The sequence below is a fragment of the Neolamprologus multifasciatus genome, chromosome 23 (assembly GCF_963576455.1).
Source record: "Neolamprologus multifasciatus chromosome 23, fNeoMul1.2, whole genome shotgun sequence".
Taxonomy (NCBI): Eukaryota; Metazoa; Chordata; class Actinopteri; order Cichliformes; family Cichlidae; genus Neolamprologus; species Neolamprologus multifasciatus.
In genome coordinates this window covers 20951756-20967990 of record NC_140460.1, presented here as the reverse complement: position 1 = coordinate 20967990, position 16235 = coordinate 20951756, and the positions used below count along the sequence as shown (strand labels likewise).

Below are 16235 nucleotides of genomic sequence, written 5' to 3'. Positions count from 1 at the left end.
TGTGGACAGGTAGCAGACTTGAGTCTTTTATAAGCCATTTAGAGTGTGGTGAGAGTTAATAAGTATGTGCACACAGACACATAAGAGTACCTGTAAACTTTTACACTAATTATAAATTCTACATGTGTTGTTGTTTTCGCACATAAACTCATCCTGCCAGCCTGGTGACATTAGACTAGAGTCCTGCTGATCTTAAAATAACCAAGTCTGTTTACTGAAGCACGGTTTTAATGTGTTTGTACTTTCTTGTGCTACTTTGTTCAGTTGTGACATATTTTGGATTTAAGTTTTGTGCAAATTATCACAGTTTAACTGAAAGTCAGTTAAACTTCATGGATTTTGAGTCTATTTCAACAACTTTGGTGCTAATCAAAGGGACAGAGTTGACAACAATCAGACAATCAAAAAAAAAAGGAACGGCTTTGAAGTTGGTGACTCTCTCTATATCCCTCCTAACTATTTTTCTTTAGTTTGCTTTTTTCTGCTTGTAGCTTGAGATAGTACCTGTGTGACCTGAATGGGTTGCACAGATAGTCCAGCTCCAACAGGATGGCACAGCCATGCTCAACATCACAGGAAGGATGCCCATGTTCCAGCAAACCCTCATGTGTGGAGAAGATACCAGGAAATGAGCTGTTACGCAACGAGAGCTGAACAGGGCTGTAGAAGAGCATGAACCCAGCAGTGTGTGTGCCTCGTGTGCATGTTTCTAACCAGACTGTCAGAATGAGACTCTATGAGGGTGCTGGGCATTGTGGACAGTGTGGCCATATTAACTAGATGGGTTACCAACATTGACCGGAGGGCATTTTGCAGAATCAAAACCGTAGTACACTCACAGAGAAGTATAACCACAGTTATAAAAGTGGAAAATATCTTTCTTAGATTGCAGAAGCAAAGCAGGAAACAAACACAGAGACTTTTTCTCTCGGTGCAGACGTGGATCGAGTAACTCACCACACAGTAGGACAGCTGACTGTGAGAGAACTGTGTCCTCAACGCATTTCCATTAGTTTCATGATTTTCGAGTAGGGCTGCGCTTTGAAAACTAGATGCACAAGCTGGTGAATGACCTTTTTTTGCATGGCTCCTTCCTCCCTGTCCTCAGACGTGCTGGTTACCAAACCTGTTACAGAAGCACTAAACTACTGTTAACCCAATAATTAAACTGAGATCATACTGCAAAAAGTTAGCAGCAATACAGATGTTTACGTTTTCCATTATTAAATTGTACAAATTAGTGCAACTTAATATGACTTTATCTGTTGGTTTAATAAACTGAAACTGTAAAAATGAGAAACCTTTAAAGTCTTGAAGCTTGACAACTAGTAACCAAGACCTCACAGAAGTTTTCTTTAAATTGAGTTTTTCGTCTATGTAATATTTTAAAATGTCTTTACTTCATTAAACAGTTCATGCTGTACGTTTAGCTTTAGAGGCTCTGGAGAAAATGTATTCATTATTTAAATACCAACACGTTGTTGATTAAAATCTTTCACACAATGATGAAACCCTGAGATTTCTGAGAGCCATTTGGAAAGGAAGACCTTGCAGTCAAAGCGCTGCATTCTCCTGCAGAAACAGAATCAAAGGTGTGTTTTTTTTCCTACAACATGAAAAGAATGAACATTTCATTCTCTGTTTAAAAAGCAACAAAAGAGCGTATTCACAAGTGTCCTTCAGCAAAGTTTGAACAGATTGAAGCTGTGTGCAGTGAAAAGTCAGGAAGTTTAAATTTAGTTTAGTTTTTATTAGACATTATGAGTTAAGACATATTTTCAGCAGATTCCCAAAGTTTTTTCATTTACTATTTAAAAAAGAAAAAAGCAGTGAATCCAAAACAATTACAGCAGGGATGTTATAGTCATTTTACTGCATGGGCCACACACATCCCACTTTGATGTGAAGTGGGCTGAACCAGTAAAAACGTGATAAACGTGTAGAAAATTAATTCAAAGAAAATGTCTTTGTACTTTGGCATAGTATGGATGGCAATGAGTGGTGGGAGTCATTATCAGTAGGAAAAACTACAGAACTTATCAAAATGCTGTTAAAGTTCAACATCTATCCACTAAAGCTGACCAGGCTTACCTTTGACGCCCCTGACTTACAGTATGACAACAATATAAACATCTGGTGTCTGAAAAGAATGACAAAAAGAACAGCAATAACCAAACTGTATAATAATTATCATTAAATATACCTTTTGTTTAAGAGTTTTGAACACTGTAATCAGCTAAATATGAAAATAAAAAGGTGGAACTACTTTCTCGTCTCCTTTGAGGATCTTTTTGACTCAAGAGATTGAGTTTGAGTTTTTTCATTAAAAGATTGAGAGCAATTTTAAATGTGTTTACCTTTGTGGTTGATTATTTGAGAACAAGCAGTCTCACATGGTAAAATGAACTTTAGGTGACAGGGCCTCTATTAGTGGATCCAACCATGCATATAACCCAGATTTATGCCACAGCTCTCCTTTTCTTATCACGTTAGAGCAACACCACCCAGACCTCTGAAACAGACAGACCCTTCTCCAGAAAGCACTCAAGCAGGTAGCCTTCTGCTCCTTCCTGTTCTTGGATTGGATCAAACAGCTATACAACTTTTTCAGAGAAATCAGGAGATAATCACACAGCAGAAGATTGCTTCTGGTTGGTCCATTTTTTTTCCATCAAAACAAGCTAAACAAAACATTTCTAGCCATAAAAGTCTTTGCCACATTTCTGCTCTCACAGAAAAAACACGGCAGCACAAAAGCATAAAGCATCCCGGAGCTTGTTCAGTCCATGGAGAACGTTTGCAGCAGCCAAAGCTTTAAAGGCCCCCACCTCTTCCCTCATACAGTTAGGGAATTGAAACCCCCTTTTAAGAAGATGAATCCACTTCTGGCACAAAGGAAAATCAATGAGGTGGAAAAAAAAAAAAAAAAAGAAAAGACGAGAAAAAACATTCTGAAAGTGGCGGTTTCACTTGTTGATGGAACAAAAAAGGAGAAGACAGTAATGTAGACAACGCCACAGGGTTTATTTTGAGTAACAACTGTATCTTTGCAGAAGTCTGCGGTGAAGACGTGATGAGAAGCTTGTTCCCGTCACCGATGAGCTGCCACTTGTTCCAAATGTAAATTTGTTCTTTTTTCAGAGGAAACTTGATAAATTATAATCAAACAGCTACTTGGAAAGTTCCCTTTTTTTATCATGATCCAGCTGCTGTTTCTGATTTTCTTTGTTTTCCTAGAAATTTTCTTTATTGAAGATGAACTTGACATCAGCAGCTGAATGAGACATACACTGTTTCTCCAGAGATTTTGCCAGCTGAGGCGGACCGCACAGGAACACACCAACTTTAGATCTGCAGGCACAAAACACCCCAACACTTTGATTATAGATATTGGTATTTATAGCATTCATCAGAGCAACAGTCATGGCTGTATTCCACTCAGTGGTCATGCTTAAATAGCTTCAGAAAGAATCAAAAGGCAATGAATTAGCAGCAAAACTTCACCTGCATTTTGCTGTTTTGCAAACAATTCAAAAGTTCCAACAAAATAACTGAATTTGTGTATTTGTAAGTCTGTGCTTTAAATACTTACTATATCCTAAAGGCAGTTAAATCCAATGTTATAAAAAAGATCCCAGGGACCCCATTTAAATAGAGGTACTACACATACAAGCATTAAAATTTCAAGAAACAGGAAATGGATGAAAAATAAATAAATGTTTGGCGCAGAACGTGGCAGTACTTTCACCAGTGTATGAATGTGAGAGTGAATGAATAGTGGTATTGTAAAGCGCTTTAAGGGGTCCCGAAAAGCGCTATATAAATGCAATCCATTATTATTAGTAAGTTTGTACAGGCCTGCAGCTAAAGATAAAATAAAGAAAGATAAAAATCCATACTGGATTAATACACTGAGTGTTTTCTTATTTACCTAATTTGTAATTGGTAAAACTATAAAAAACAGTATGAAATGACCTTTAAAGTAACGAAAAATGGCACCAACTTGGGAGATACTGCTGATAAAATAGTTTACACAATTACAAGGAGAAACACAATTTATAAAGTTTATATTATCACAAAATATAACTTGTACATGCTGAAGGTCAGTCTGACTAAAACGTTTTACCTTAATACATCATTGGTAACGTATACAGTGTGCCGGACTGATATTTTATTGTTTTGAGAAACTTTTTCCTTTGATGTACCGAACTGTATCATACAGGTATGCAGGAATTGTAAAGTTTATTGACTAACCAATTAATGTCTTATCAGTATTAAAGGGTGCTCTACAAAATGAAGACTCTCCTGTTTATGTCTTTGGGTATTTAGCAATATGCAAGCAGTTATATATTTGTTATTTACTGCATCAGAAAACCTTGACTTTTTACGTAACTGTATATGATATTTCACTCTGAGCTGTAATGGACCTAACGTACGACACAGCATGATATTAATATTCTCAAATAAAATTACAAAAATCTGTACTAAATAAAATACTTGAGTAAATCTACTCAGTTTTAAAGCTGCCTAAAATTAGGCAAAGTGGAAGAAAATATGCTGACCCATTTCATTCTTTTATAACTGAGAGTGGTATGATGTGCTGACCACTTCTCCCAGTTTACCAGAGATGAGTTTAATAAGATGAGATACGTTTTTTAGTAACTACATTTTCAGTCATTATGTAGTGAAGAGGTAAGAGCAGTTCTTGAGTAGATGAGATCATGGACTGTGTTTGCTTATGGAGAGATAATAACGTTAAAGAGGCTCACCGAGGGTGCTGCGAAGTAATATTGGTAAACTCATTGTCCCAGTTAGGTTTCCCATAAAAGGTCTTCTGCTTCAGTCCGGTGATCGGATCGTTTTCTGCCTCATGGTGAACACGGAAATGAGCCGCCTGTTAAAGGAAATGACAGATGGATGTCACTTTTTTTCTATTTATGACTTTTTGCTTAATTTAAGAACCACATGCATTAAACCATAACATAAGACGTTTTCTTCAATCACAAAAAATGGTATTTGTTGTCAGTTCAGCCTTCATACCTCCTGCTCCTTCCAGCGGGTGAGGTAGATGTTGTAGCTGAGGAAGCCCATCATGTTCTTCTCTGTCATCTGGCCCTCCAGGGACTGCAACAGGTCTGCAAACCACTCGAAGGCTTGGGTCTCCGGACAGAGCCAGTAGAAGTAGATCTGGCAAACAGTTTATTAACCTGACATTCAGACTTACTTACATTTATCATTTATTTTTTGGTTCATTTCAAACACCCTTATTTCACACTTTTTAACTCAAAGCCTTCAGTAAATAGTTTCACAGCAAAATGGATATGTAGCATCTAGCATTTCTTCCAGACAGACGTTGTAGATAATAATTTTTATTTTTGTTTTATTATGAACCCTTCATGTGGGGCTTATGTGATATGGTTAGTTTTTTTTTTAAACACATTTTTTTTTGTTTAAAGTTCTCGCTCACCTTCTTGGTAAAGACATCTTGGTTGTTCTGGATGCGTTTGTACCACACAGATTTGAGGATGGAGGCAAAGGGAGTCACTCCGATTCCTGCACCCACCAGCATGACCACCTCATAACCAAACACGTCTTCACTGGCGGTACCAAACGGGCCATCTATGGCCACCCTGACAACAAAATATACACAAAATAATCTTATATCCTGTTTTTACTCTGCTCTGTGCTTTCAAGTCAAGCTTTATTTACCCAATAAAACTTTGATTATGTGTATTTATCTCAAAGATTAACTTGCTAACTTGCTTAACATGTGGATGTATTGGGACTTTTAGCCCCACACCCTAACTAAAGACCCATGGGCTCTGTGCCTTAACCCACCACTAACTAAATCTGACATTTCCAATGTGCAACTGTTGCTAAAATGTGAGCAATTAAGAAATTTCTTGTCCCTCAGAGAGATAATGCTACTTGCTTGGTAATGCTACTGTATGTTTAGTCACTGTCATTGTTCACATTTATGTTTGTGTGTAAAATTAAGCACTCACATATTGGAAGTTCCTAGTACTTTATTAGATTTATTAGGTTAATGCTAATTTCCAGAAAATCTTTATTATGTTGAATATATAAACACATGATCTTCTTCTCTGATGTTTTTTTTTTTTGTTAAATGTTTTGACCCTGTTAAGATTCTAAGAGATTCCATTATTTATTTATTTATTTATTTATTTTTAACAAGATAATTGTGATGGCCCAATAATTCATGATGTACATCACAAGATCTAAAAATTGAACATTTTAATTACAATAATGACTTTACTTTAGTGACTGTAGTGTATAGTGAGTTTTTCTTTGTTTATTCTCTTATTTGTCTGTGTTATGGCAAATTAATTAAGCTTAAGTTACAAGTTTGTGGAACTGGAAATGGCTTGAGTAACCAACATTATACTGAGATTTACACAAGGAACTATACAGAGCATGAGCATGAGAGCCTCCTCTTGATGTTCAAGGGCTGTACTAAAACTTGTTTTATCACATTTTTATTACAACGTGATAATGTCAGATTGTTATGGTGTCTTTTTAGGAAGTTGTATCCAAAAAATTCAAAATGTATTGTGCAGCTCTGCCCTTTCATATGACATGTTAATCAATATGTTTTTTTGAAAGATTTTTTTCAAGGTCAGCTTTGACCTTTGGTGCTAACAATAAAGGTAAGGTCAAATGCTTGAAAAAGATATCTTGAAAACTGTGGACGTTAAAATGCTGAAAAAAAGACATATTACATATTGTCTCCCTTTGGACGGAGAAATATTTGCGATGTTGCCATGCTGTGCCTCCAAAAGTGGCTGAAGGCTGCACAACCTCCAGCAGACATGCAAGGAAGCATGGTGCATTGCCATTTTGAATGAAGGCTGCATACATGACTTCAGTCTCAAGCTAACTACCATTTTTTTACATTTGCTTTGGCTTCGACTCAAATTCTAGAAAAATATCTAAGGCCAGTTATATAATGTGTATATTTTTTTAAATATTAGCTTCTTTTTGTTGTTATCTAGAACAGCTATTTGTTTGTTTTGCCTTTAAGCAACTTAAATAATGACATAATTTCAGGATTATTAAGGGATAATTGAAGACTTGGTCACTGTGCTGTTGTCTAGCAAGTCCAATCAAGGTCTATCCAAGCAAACAGTACACTGGCCTTAAGGTGATTCGAGGCAGCAGCTCAAAATAAAGGCCTCCTTCTTTCATTGTCTGGTTTATAGAAAAGTATTAGTGCTAAAATTTGTACAGCAGGACCACTGTGAAAAGATGGTATTCTTAATATTGTATGATTTTTACTGTTTGTGCCTCTCTACTCATTTCTTATGTGAGGGAAGAGAAACAGACATACACAATAAACCTCTCAGGGCTGTAAATGCAACCCCTCCTGACAACTTTTCAAAGGCGCGCTGGATAGGCATCATCAAATGTAATCACAAGCAATTTAAAGCACAATTTTCCTCTGTTGTCAATCTTTCCTACTTGGGCAGTTTCCAGGCCTCCTGAGGCTCGTTTTTATCCCCTCCACAGGCCTCGTACAGCGCCTGAGTCCAGTCCCCGACAATACGGATGTGAGCACTGAAGTAGTCTTCCTCAGGGGCTGAGGTCAGAGTGAAGGGGTGCCACTCTAGCCTGGAGACAGATGGACACTGAATGAAGACGTACTGTCCCACCTCCATACTGAAGCCTTTCCTCTTCATCTGCAGTTCCAGTGTCTTGGAAGGGTGCATAACCACCTGAAGACCAGGTACAGGGACAATAGAATTATAATTACAGTTATTTATTCAGCCTTTTTGACCACATAGTAGCTATTGAAAGTAAGTACAGTTTCAAGTAGTAATAATTTCCATGGCATGGAACTCTAAAATTCTTTGTGTTGTTACCTGCTGTGTTAAGTGTAATCTGCAGTTGTAGTATTAGTGTAATAATGCAGCTAAAAGTCAACCTTTTTTGAAAGAGATGAATTTTTAAATAATTTTTCTACCGATATTTAGTTGAAACAAACTTGGTGCAGCTCCTAAAAAATGTATACCAGTGTAACTGAGGCAGGACCGACCTTAGTAATGACCACTTTTTGATGGGATCGGTAGATGCGGACGATCCTCTCACACACATACAGGATCATGGGACCCAACACCCACTTCCATGTCTGGAGAAGGGGAAAATATTGGATGAAGTACTTTTCTTAAAAGCCTGAGAAGAGATGCAACTTGCTGAGAGTGTTTGGGCTGGTAAGAAGTTTAGAAATTCAAAGCTAACCCCAGGTGGGTTTCCAGCAAATTCTGGGACAGCACAGTTGGAGCCATTTTTACCCCAGTCTTCAAACATGTCGGAGCAGTTTTGAGGTTTATTTGTGTCCAGGCTGGCCACCGTCTGTCCTCGCACAATACGCCTACAATCAGACACACACAGAGAAAAGATGAGCACTTAAACATGTGTATCAATGATTGTTTGAAGAGAGACCTGGGAATTTAGTTTCACTAAATTAATTTAATGGAAATTATATTATTATAAACTATGTAGACAAAAGTACTGGGCCAGCTGCACATTACACCTACAGGAGCTGCATGACTATGGAAAGATTGGAAAGAATGGAAAGAAGAAAGAAATGCCATGAGGCTCCCAGCAATTTCAGTGAGATTTGTAAAATCAAACATTCCTGAAATAGCGTTTGAAAAGACAGACTGCATGGTTGAGTTTGTGGTTGGTTGAATCCGTGGCCATGGGACTGTATGAAAGAGCTGAATTCACAGACTAAGCGGCATGGCCCAATATTTTTGTTCACACAGTAAATTTGTAAATGCTTAAAACTAAGTGAATGATTTATAAAGCTCAATCACAGGTAAGTACAAATTTGACCAGTTTAGAGACTGATTCAAGACCAAGTCAGAGTAATGACAGTTCAAGAATCAAATAGTATTGACTATTAGTTAAAACTATGATCATTATAACATGTGTATGAGTTAAAGACCAAGATCAAGCCCAAATGTCCAAATCAAACCGCTAGTCCTGAAAAATTATGCAGTTCACTTGAGGCTGGGAGTCAAAAGGGAGCCAGTTCACATAGACTCCTATGTTACATTGCCCAACGGTATAGCAGTATATACCGTTGGTATATATCACTTCTGGCTCCAACAAGTGCACTAACATTAACGATAGAAACATAAAGTTGTGGCTAGATCCAGTCTGGTCAAGACAGAAACCAAGTAAATCATTTGTAATAAGCTCATTGAGGGCAAAATACTCTAAGAGGAAATACATGTGGCTAAGTGTTTCAGGTCAGAAAAAGACAACTAATGTAAAAAAAAAGAAAAAAAAACAGAGCTGGCAGTCCTTTTATGGTTGAAATTTTGTGCTATCTTACGCATAGCCGTGAAACACCAGTCCAATGAAGAAGATGATGAAGAGATGATGCGTGTACCAGAACACCTCAAAGTATGACCTGCGGATGACCTCCATAGATGAAGTGATGATGAGGATGAGTGCTAACGTGATGGCCACACCTGTCAGCCCAGCGACGGTGGTGAACATGACAATGGTAGGATTCTGTAAATGCAGTTTACAGATGACATTTTGAGAAGATTGTCTCTTTAAAAAGGCCAAACAGATGATTAATCTAGAGTGGGATGAAGTCCCAAGTCATCGCCTCAGTTTTTCAGTTGCTTCAGTTGTAATGACACACCTCATGTTTGTTGACTAACTTCCCTCATTTACTAAATGGCTGTTTTGTCATACTTCCCTATATCACAGAGGTTGATTGTTTAACACAAGGTAACAAGAAGGAAACAAATGTTAGAAATGTTGGAAAGCGGAATTTATGAAATGAAATGGAAAGCCTAAAAGTCTCTAAAGAGTCAGCTGGAATGTTGGTGAATTAAAAATTAAATTCACCAAATCACCAAAATTAAAATCACCAAATCTTATGTACATCTGAGGAATTCTTGGATCACTGTGAAGGCACCATGTCCCTGACCTCTGTTTGACCACTCTTCATCATGTGCACCAAATATGATCACTTTTGTTTTACTTCTAGATTGTCTTTCTGTGGGAGTTTGGGCAATTTTGCTATTTTACAGTAAGAAGACGTTTTTAAGCAGTAATTAAAATGTATTGGTAATTTTGCAGAAAAACAAAACAAAATTTTTTTTCCCCATTTTGTATTGTAAGTACACATTGTAAGGCTTGGGCTGTTATGGAGTTGCTTAACCTTGCCTACCTTCCAGGTAATTTACAGGAAAGTAAACACTTCTTTCTTGTACACTCCTTTTGAAAGTTATGTTTGAACAGTGATTGTTAAAGAAAAGAAAGACCTGCAAGTTTTGATGGTATTTACTTTTTCTTGTGCATGTTGTGTCATTTTAGGAAAGGTCATCCAATCTTTGTCTAAAAGAATGAGGTTTATGTTCTTTTTGTTTTTTTGCTTATATCAATTGTCAAAAGTTTCTGTTTTGGCTTATGAACAATTGTATTTGAGAAACAGTATCATTAAAGATGAAATTTCACAACTGATCTTGAGGGTTTTTTAAGAAAAGGGAAGTTTGCCAGATGAAGTAATACTACTCAATACAAAATTTAGTAATAAGTTGCAGAGATCTCAAGACATCATTGCAATACAAGAAAACTCAGACAGCTCATATGACTAATCTCACCATTATTTTTGTACTAAAAAGGAAAAAATGAGGGCAGCCTGGTAATGGCAACAACTCACCGTCTCATTTGTTCTGATAGGGTTGAGGAAGGAGGCGTTGTCCCCATTACCAATTTCTGACAGAACAAAGGTCAGAAGGCTGGTGTTGCGATTGAGCTGGGCGTCCATAAAAAACTCAAAGTTAAACAGATGTGCAATAATGTGCACAGCTACAAGAAACAGAGAAAAAGGAAAAATATCATTATAAATATTCAGTGTTTTTCTCCAAAATGTATACAGTTCTGTTTGGGCAGACATTACTGCATAACTACTCATTAAATGGTCATAAGTTACAGTTAGATGCAGTTTTATTATTAATCATTACTCAGTGGGATATACAAACTCACAAACTCATCTGTATATTCCACTGACCAGTTTAGTCAGATTCTGACTCACTTGTAAAACCCACGTCAGTGACTTTGTAGTCATGTGTTTATCAACCTCAAGCTATGTCAAAAAAATCTATCTTAAAACTTTAATATGCTTTAAATCATTGCTATCATTAGTTATGGGGTAATGATTACTCCAACCCCTTTAACATTTTAAGAAAAAAGAAAAATTACCTGTATGGAAGGCAATCATGTAAGCCACCAGTTTGTGAAAAGTTAGGTTTCGATCTAGTTGGCGAGCTGCTGTGCGGCTGCAGCACTGAATTTAAACGAGAAACACACAAAAATAAATTAATAAGTGATGATTATTAAAGCACAAGCAAATACACCACTACAGCATTAATAAATATGGTACACCTGTTCAACTGCTGGTTAACAACATCTACTAATCAGCCAATCACATGGCAGAAACCCAGTACATTTAAACATGCATCAATGGTCAAGACGACCTAAGTTCAAACTGAGTATCAGAATGTGGAATCAAGTTGATTTAAGTTCACCAGCTCACCAAAGGTCAGAGGACAGTAATGCTTTGAGGTGAAATGAAGGAAACAATGACTCAAATAACCACTTGGTACTACCAAAGTTTGCAGCAAAGCATCTCTTCTACAGTACTCTACAGTATTTTTGCTGATCACAGTGTATCTAACTTCTAATGGTGCTTGCTCATAGGGGGTCATTTGATTGTTGGGTTTTTTCTCTGTATGTATTATTGTAGGGTCTACCTTATAATATAAAGTGCTTTGAGGCGACTGTTGTTGTTTGGCGATATATAAATAAAATTGAATTGAATTGGTTCCTTCTAGTAGGATAAGGTGCTTTTGCACAAGCTGAAATCATTTCAACCTAATAAAGTAATAAAGTGGCCGGTAAGCAAATGTTTGCAGAAGAATCTGGTCCTATACCCTCATTAATTCTATCAAGTGTTTTCCACATAATGGGACACATTACATGCTATATACTGTCGTTTTGTGGTAAGCCAGATTTTCATTTATCTGTTATTTATCCTTAATGAATACCTGTATGGTGCCGCGGAGGAAGGAGAGGAGGTTTCTGCAGACTGGCAGCAGGATGAGCATGCAGTTGAAGTTCAGGCAGGCAGCAGGAGCTCTGGCCCAGGGCAAAGCTTGCTGTGGAGAGTATAAAAAAACGGTGTGTTACAATAAAATGTTTTCAAATTCCCTTCCCTCACCAGTCACGTATAACAGCTCAGCAGTAGGAGGTGAAAAGAGTTTTATATAAACCTGAAACTTAACTGCTGACAGGTGTTAAGCAAAAAGAAGAACTAGAACTGGACAATAAATGGAAATGTCAAGCAGCAGTTATTTAGTGAGGCTTGTGGAAGTCTGAAAGCCTTTTAATGTGTCACTTGAAACCTTAAATAGATCATTGCAAACAAGGCTAATGGATATATATTTTTTTATTTTCTTATTTAAAAACAGGCAAAACAACAAGATAAATCAAATTAGAGCACGGTTATGGACGTCTGATGGGCTGTGAACCAATCCAGGACTTTACACCCTACAGCAGTTGGAAATGGCTCGAAAAATTCCATTAGAGTCATTTCTGTCATTTAATACTGGCAGTCATAGACTTCCATAGAGATTGACACACATTTTAATTTAACACCGTGTCATTGGTACCACAATGCATGCATGCATATATTATCTAGATCCTCTAATCCCCAGAAGAGCCCTGATGAGCTGAAGCTAATCCCTGATGGCTCACTTTCTTTATTTATTCATCTTTTCCATCAGAATGTTATTGTACTGCAGTTACAGAGCCAGTAAATGCTGGTGAGAATACACGTGTGCTCTCACCACTCTGTTTTACATCAATAATTAACTTCATCTCAACATGGTATTGTTAACCTCAAACCCAGTCCCTCATCCCCAAATCATCATCTCAGCCCTTCTTTCAGTGTAAATGATTCATTTTTTTAAGCCTTCCTAAGGTTCTTTTTGGAGCTTACAGGTTTCTCAACACTTTTGGGAATACAGTCTCTCTAAAGAAGCAGGATGCAGCCACGCTGAATACTGTTCCTCATCTCTCCATATTAGAATTTGAAAAACAGAAAGTACGAGCTGCAATGTTTCACTTCTGCTGGCCTGAAGCCAGATGTGCAGCTGCTGGTCCAAAGTCAGTGTGTCATGAAGCCAGCTGTAACTTACTTCCCTTCTCTGTGTGCACGTTTGCTTGTCGAATAATGCCTATGTAGATAAGAAGTGTTTAACATGGGTGTATATGTGTATATCAGGTGTAAGAATCCTAAATTTGTTGCTAAGTGTTGGCACTTTGTTACAGGAAGTCAAGTTTTATTTGCACAAGATATAATCAGAAATATTTGCAAAGTCCGACAGAAATGGCCTTTGATGCAGGCTGATAGCACTGTTCAAACACAAAACGTTATTACAAAGTCCAATGAAGATCTAATTATATCTCACAGGCACATTAATGACTACAAACAAGTATAAAGATGACATAGTTTCAATTCAATTCAATTTTATTTATATAGCGCCAAATCACAACAAATGTCGCCTCAAGGCGCTTCATAGATACAGAGAAAAGCCCAACAATCATATGACCCCCTATGAGCAAGCACTTTGGCGAGTTTAAGTTACTTAAATCTGTTTTCCCTATTTTTATATCTGATCATGCCATTTTTTATAGTAACCGCATTTAACCTTTACTCTTTGTGGACTTAGTTTAAAATATAATTATTATTTTTCTTCTTATCACAGTAAAAACTTTTTCAAATGGCAATTAATAACTTCCCAGCATTCAAACATTAGAAACATTTAGTGCGTCACTCACACTTTTACAAATCTGTAAAAATGTTCTTGTTGGCTGCCAGACAACAAACTAATTAAGTTGCAGCATTAATAGTTCATGTGCAATTTCTGATAGCAACTTTGTAATTTAAAAGTGAATGAAATGAGGAGTTAATCATCACCGTAAGCCAGTCCCATCCATAAACAGGTGAGAGGGAATAATTGTTAGCTCTCACAGTGGTTATTTTGAATAGGAGATATGAGGCTCTGATATCTTCCATGTGGACCAATTATTTGTGGAAGTGTTAACAAACTGATGGGTTTTGTTCTTGCGTACAGGAAATTTTGGCATTTCCACAACAGAAACTTTAACCAACCCCAGGAAGGGAAATTCCCTTCCTCGTTTCAGTGTATTAACCAGTTCAGCTAATTTGGGTTAAAGTTATAACATAAGAATTATACATGTTACTGCCTAGAAAATGGTCATACGTTACAGATAGATTCAGTCATGAGAAAGGGAACATTTTCACAGGATTGTATGCAGTCCAGTGCAAAACCCAAGTACACCCTTACTGCTTTCATTGTTTAGATTTGTTTGGAAGCGTTGCCAGGAGAAAGTCTCTTCTCTCTAAAAAGAACATGGTAGCACTATTACTTTGTTTTTCACAGTACGGTAAGTGGACCAATCCTGTTTTACATTTGTGCGATTTCAATTCTTGGAGCTAAAATAGACCATTATTAATTCATTTGCATGTATAGATAGGTATCATGACTCGAGTTTATCTTAACATATAAAAAACCCAAATATCACATAAAACAAAATAAAATATTCATAATTTAGAACATAGAACTACAAAAATGTATTTCTTTTTAATGCAAGATTGTTTAACTTATTGCCGTGGCTCTGCACTGTATCACTTCTCTATTCTGTTGCATAGTTACAGTGTACTAAAAAGAGTAGTGGGTGGGGTTGCAGGGTCTGCTTTAATTTTCTTGTTGTAATGTTAGAAACTTTTAAACTTTTACTGTAGCTATAATTTGAGGAACTGAAAAAGGCAGAGTCCTGTTTTTGTTTTTTTTGTTTTTTTTTCATATTTGCCTACAACTTTTGAAATAGGTGCTATTGTGTGTGTAACAGCTTGGAAATTCTCTGAAGAAATAAAAACTAGAAATCTACAAATACTGACTCAGTTTGGAGTGAAAGTCTGTGCAACAGAAGTGAAGTTGCAGGTCGGACTCACCCCGAGCAGGACTCTGGTGTAATACCACCTCTCTACCAGGAAGGCCATGTAGAAATGGACAAACAGGAAGGCGTTGATCCCCAGCCACACCAGCTGTAAAATGCACCCAAACACACTCAGGTTTAAATCAGCTACAAATACAGATCTACAAATCTTTATTAACACATCAGGAGTGCAAATATCAGTTAAGTGCACTTGTTTAAGTCCCACTACAACAATGGCACACTTTCAGTGCTTAACTTGGGGAACATTTTTCTTTACCTGCTGAAAATGACTTTTCTTTGTTCAGAAAACAAGCCAGACTGTAATTGAAGTGCAACTAAAAACGTGGCTCAAAACTGTGGCATCAACTCAAATTTAGAATGGATGCCAAAGAATACTTCATTCAGTTTCATGACTCTATCCTTGACACAGAAAAGAATTCAGATCTAATACCACGATCTGCAGCAGCCATTTTTTTGTTTTAGCTTAACCAATTAAAACTAAATATTTGGAAAAATGTTTAACTGTTTCAACCAAAGCCTATTTCATTTCTATTCAATCAATAAGAAGAAAAATCATAATTTTCTGAAGAAAAATCTTGTTTTTCCATTTTTAGTCACTGATTTATATGCCTTAACTATTTTATGACACATTAATGAGACACTGGTGACAATGCAGCTTGAATGAAAAAACCCCAAACAAAACAACAAAAACGAACATACGTCATTGTGGGTAGATTTCATAACAACCCAAAGAAACTAAATCACACCAGAGAAATCCGAACCAGAAGCCAAAAGGAGAAAATCATTAAATATACTCACAATAACAAAGACTGAAAGTCCCTCGTTGGCGACAAAGTTCCCCATTATGAAAATTGTTTCTGAAAGGAGTGTGTGAAAGAGAGTGTTAGTGTGACAATGTAAAGGGAGACAGGAAATGGTGGAAGAGGAGAGTGAAGACTGCTGTGACTGATTACACCTTTTATAATCTTTCTCAGGCTACTAATGAGGAAGTGGCCTTTCTGCAGAGGCAGTTTCCTTCCCATCATTCCTCCAGTTACTCTTAATCAAAGTTTGAGAAAACAACCCTTAGATGGAGAACAAAAAAAGGTGATAATGAACCCTTAAGCCAACACAGTTAAAAAGAAATCATTTCATTTTCCTAAGAA

At 36.9% G+C, this 16235-nt stretch overlaps 1 protein-coding gene across 1 annotated transcript; it reads right to left on the bottom strand.

The window, feature by feature from the left end:
• Window positions 1-1729: 1729 nt before the first annotated feature.
• Window positions 1730-16032, bottom strand: cybb (cytochrome b-245, beta polypeptide (chronic granulomatous disease)). Its single transcript, XM_085151624.1, has 13 exons — window positions 15889-16032; window positions 15086-15178; window positions 12093-12203; window positions 11248-11332; window positions 10706-10854; window positions 9362-9543; window positions 8257-8389; window positions 8054-8146; window positions 7480-7733; window positions 5468-5630; window positions 5041-5187; window positions 4770-4894; window positions 1730-3351 (listed from the first exon to the last, which is right to left on the bottom strand). The coding sequence occupies exons 1-13, from the start codon at window positions 15931-15933 to the stop codon at window positions 3234-3236; spliced, it is 1698 nt and encodes a 565-aa protein (XP_085007750.1). The 5' UTR covers window positions 15934-16032; the 3' UTR covers window positions 1730-3233.
• Between the last annotated feature and the right edge of the window lie 203 nt (window positions 16033-16235).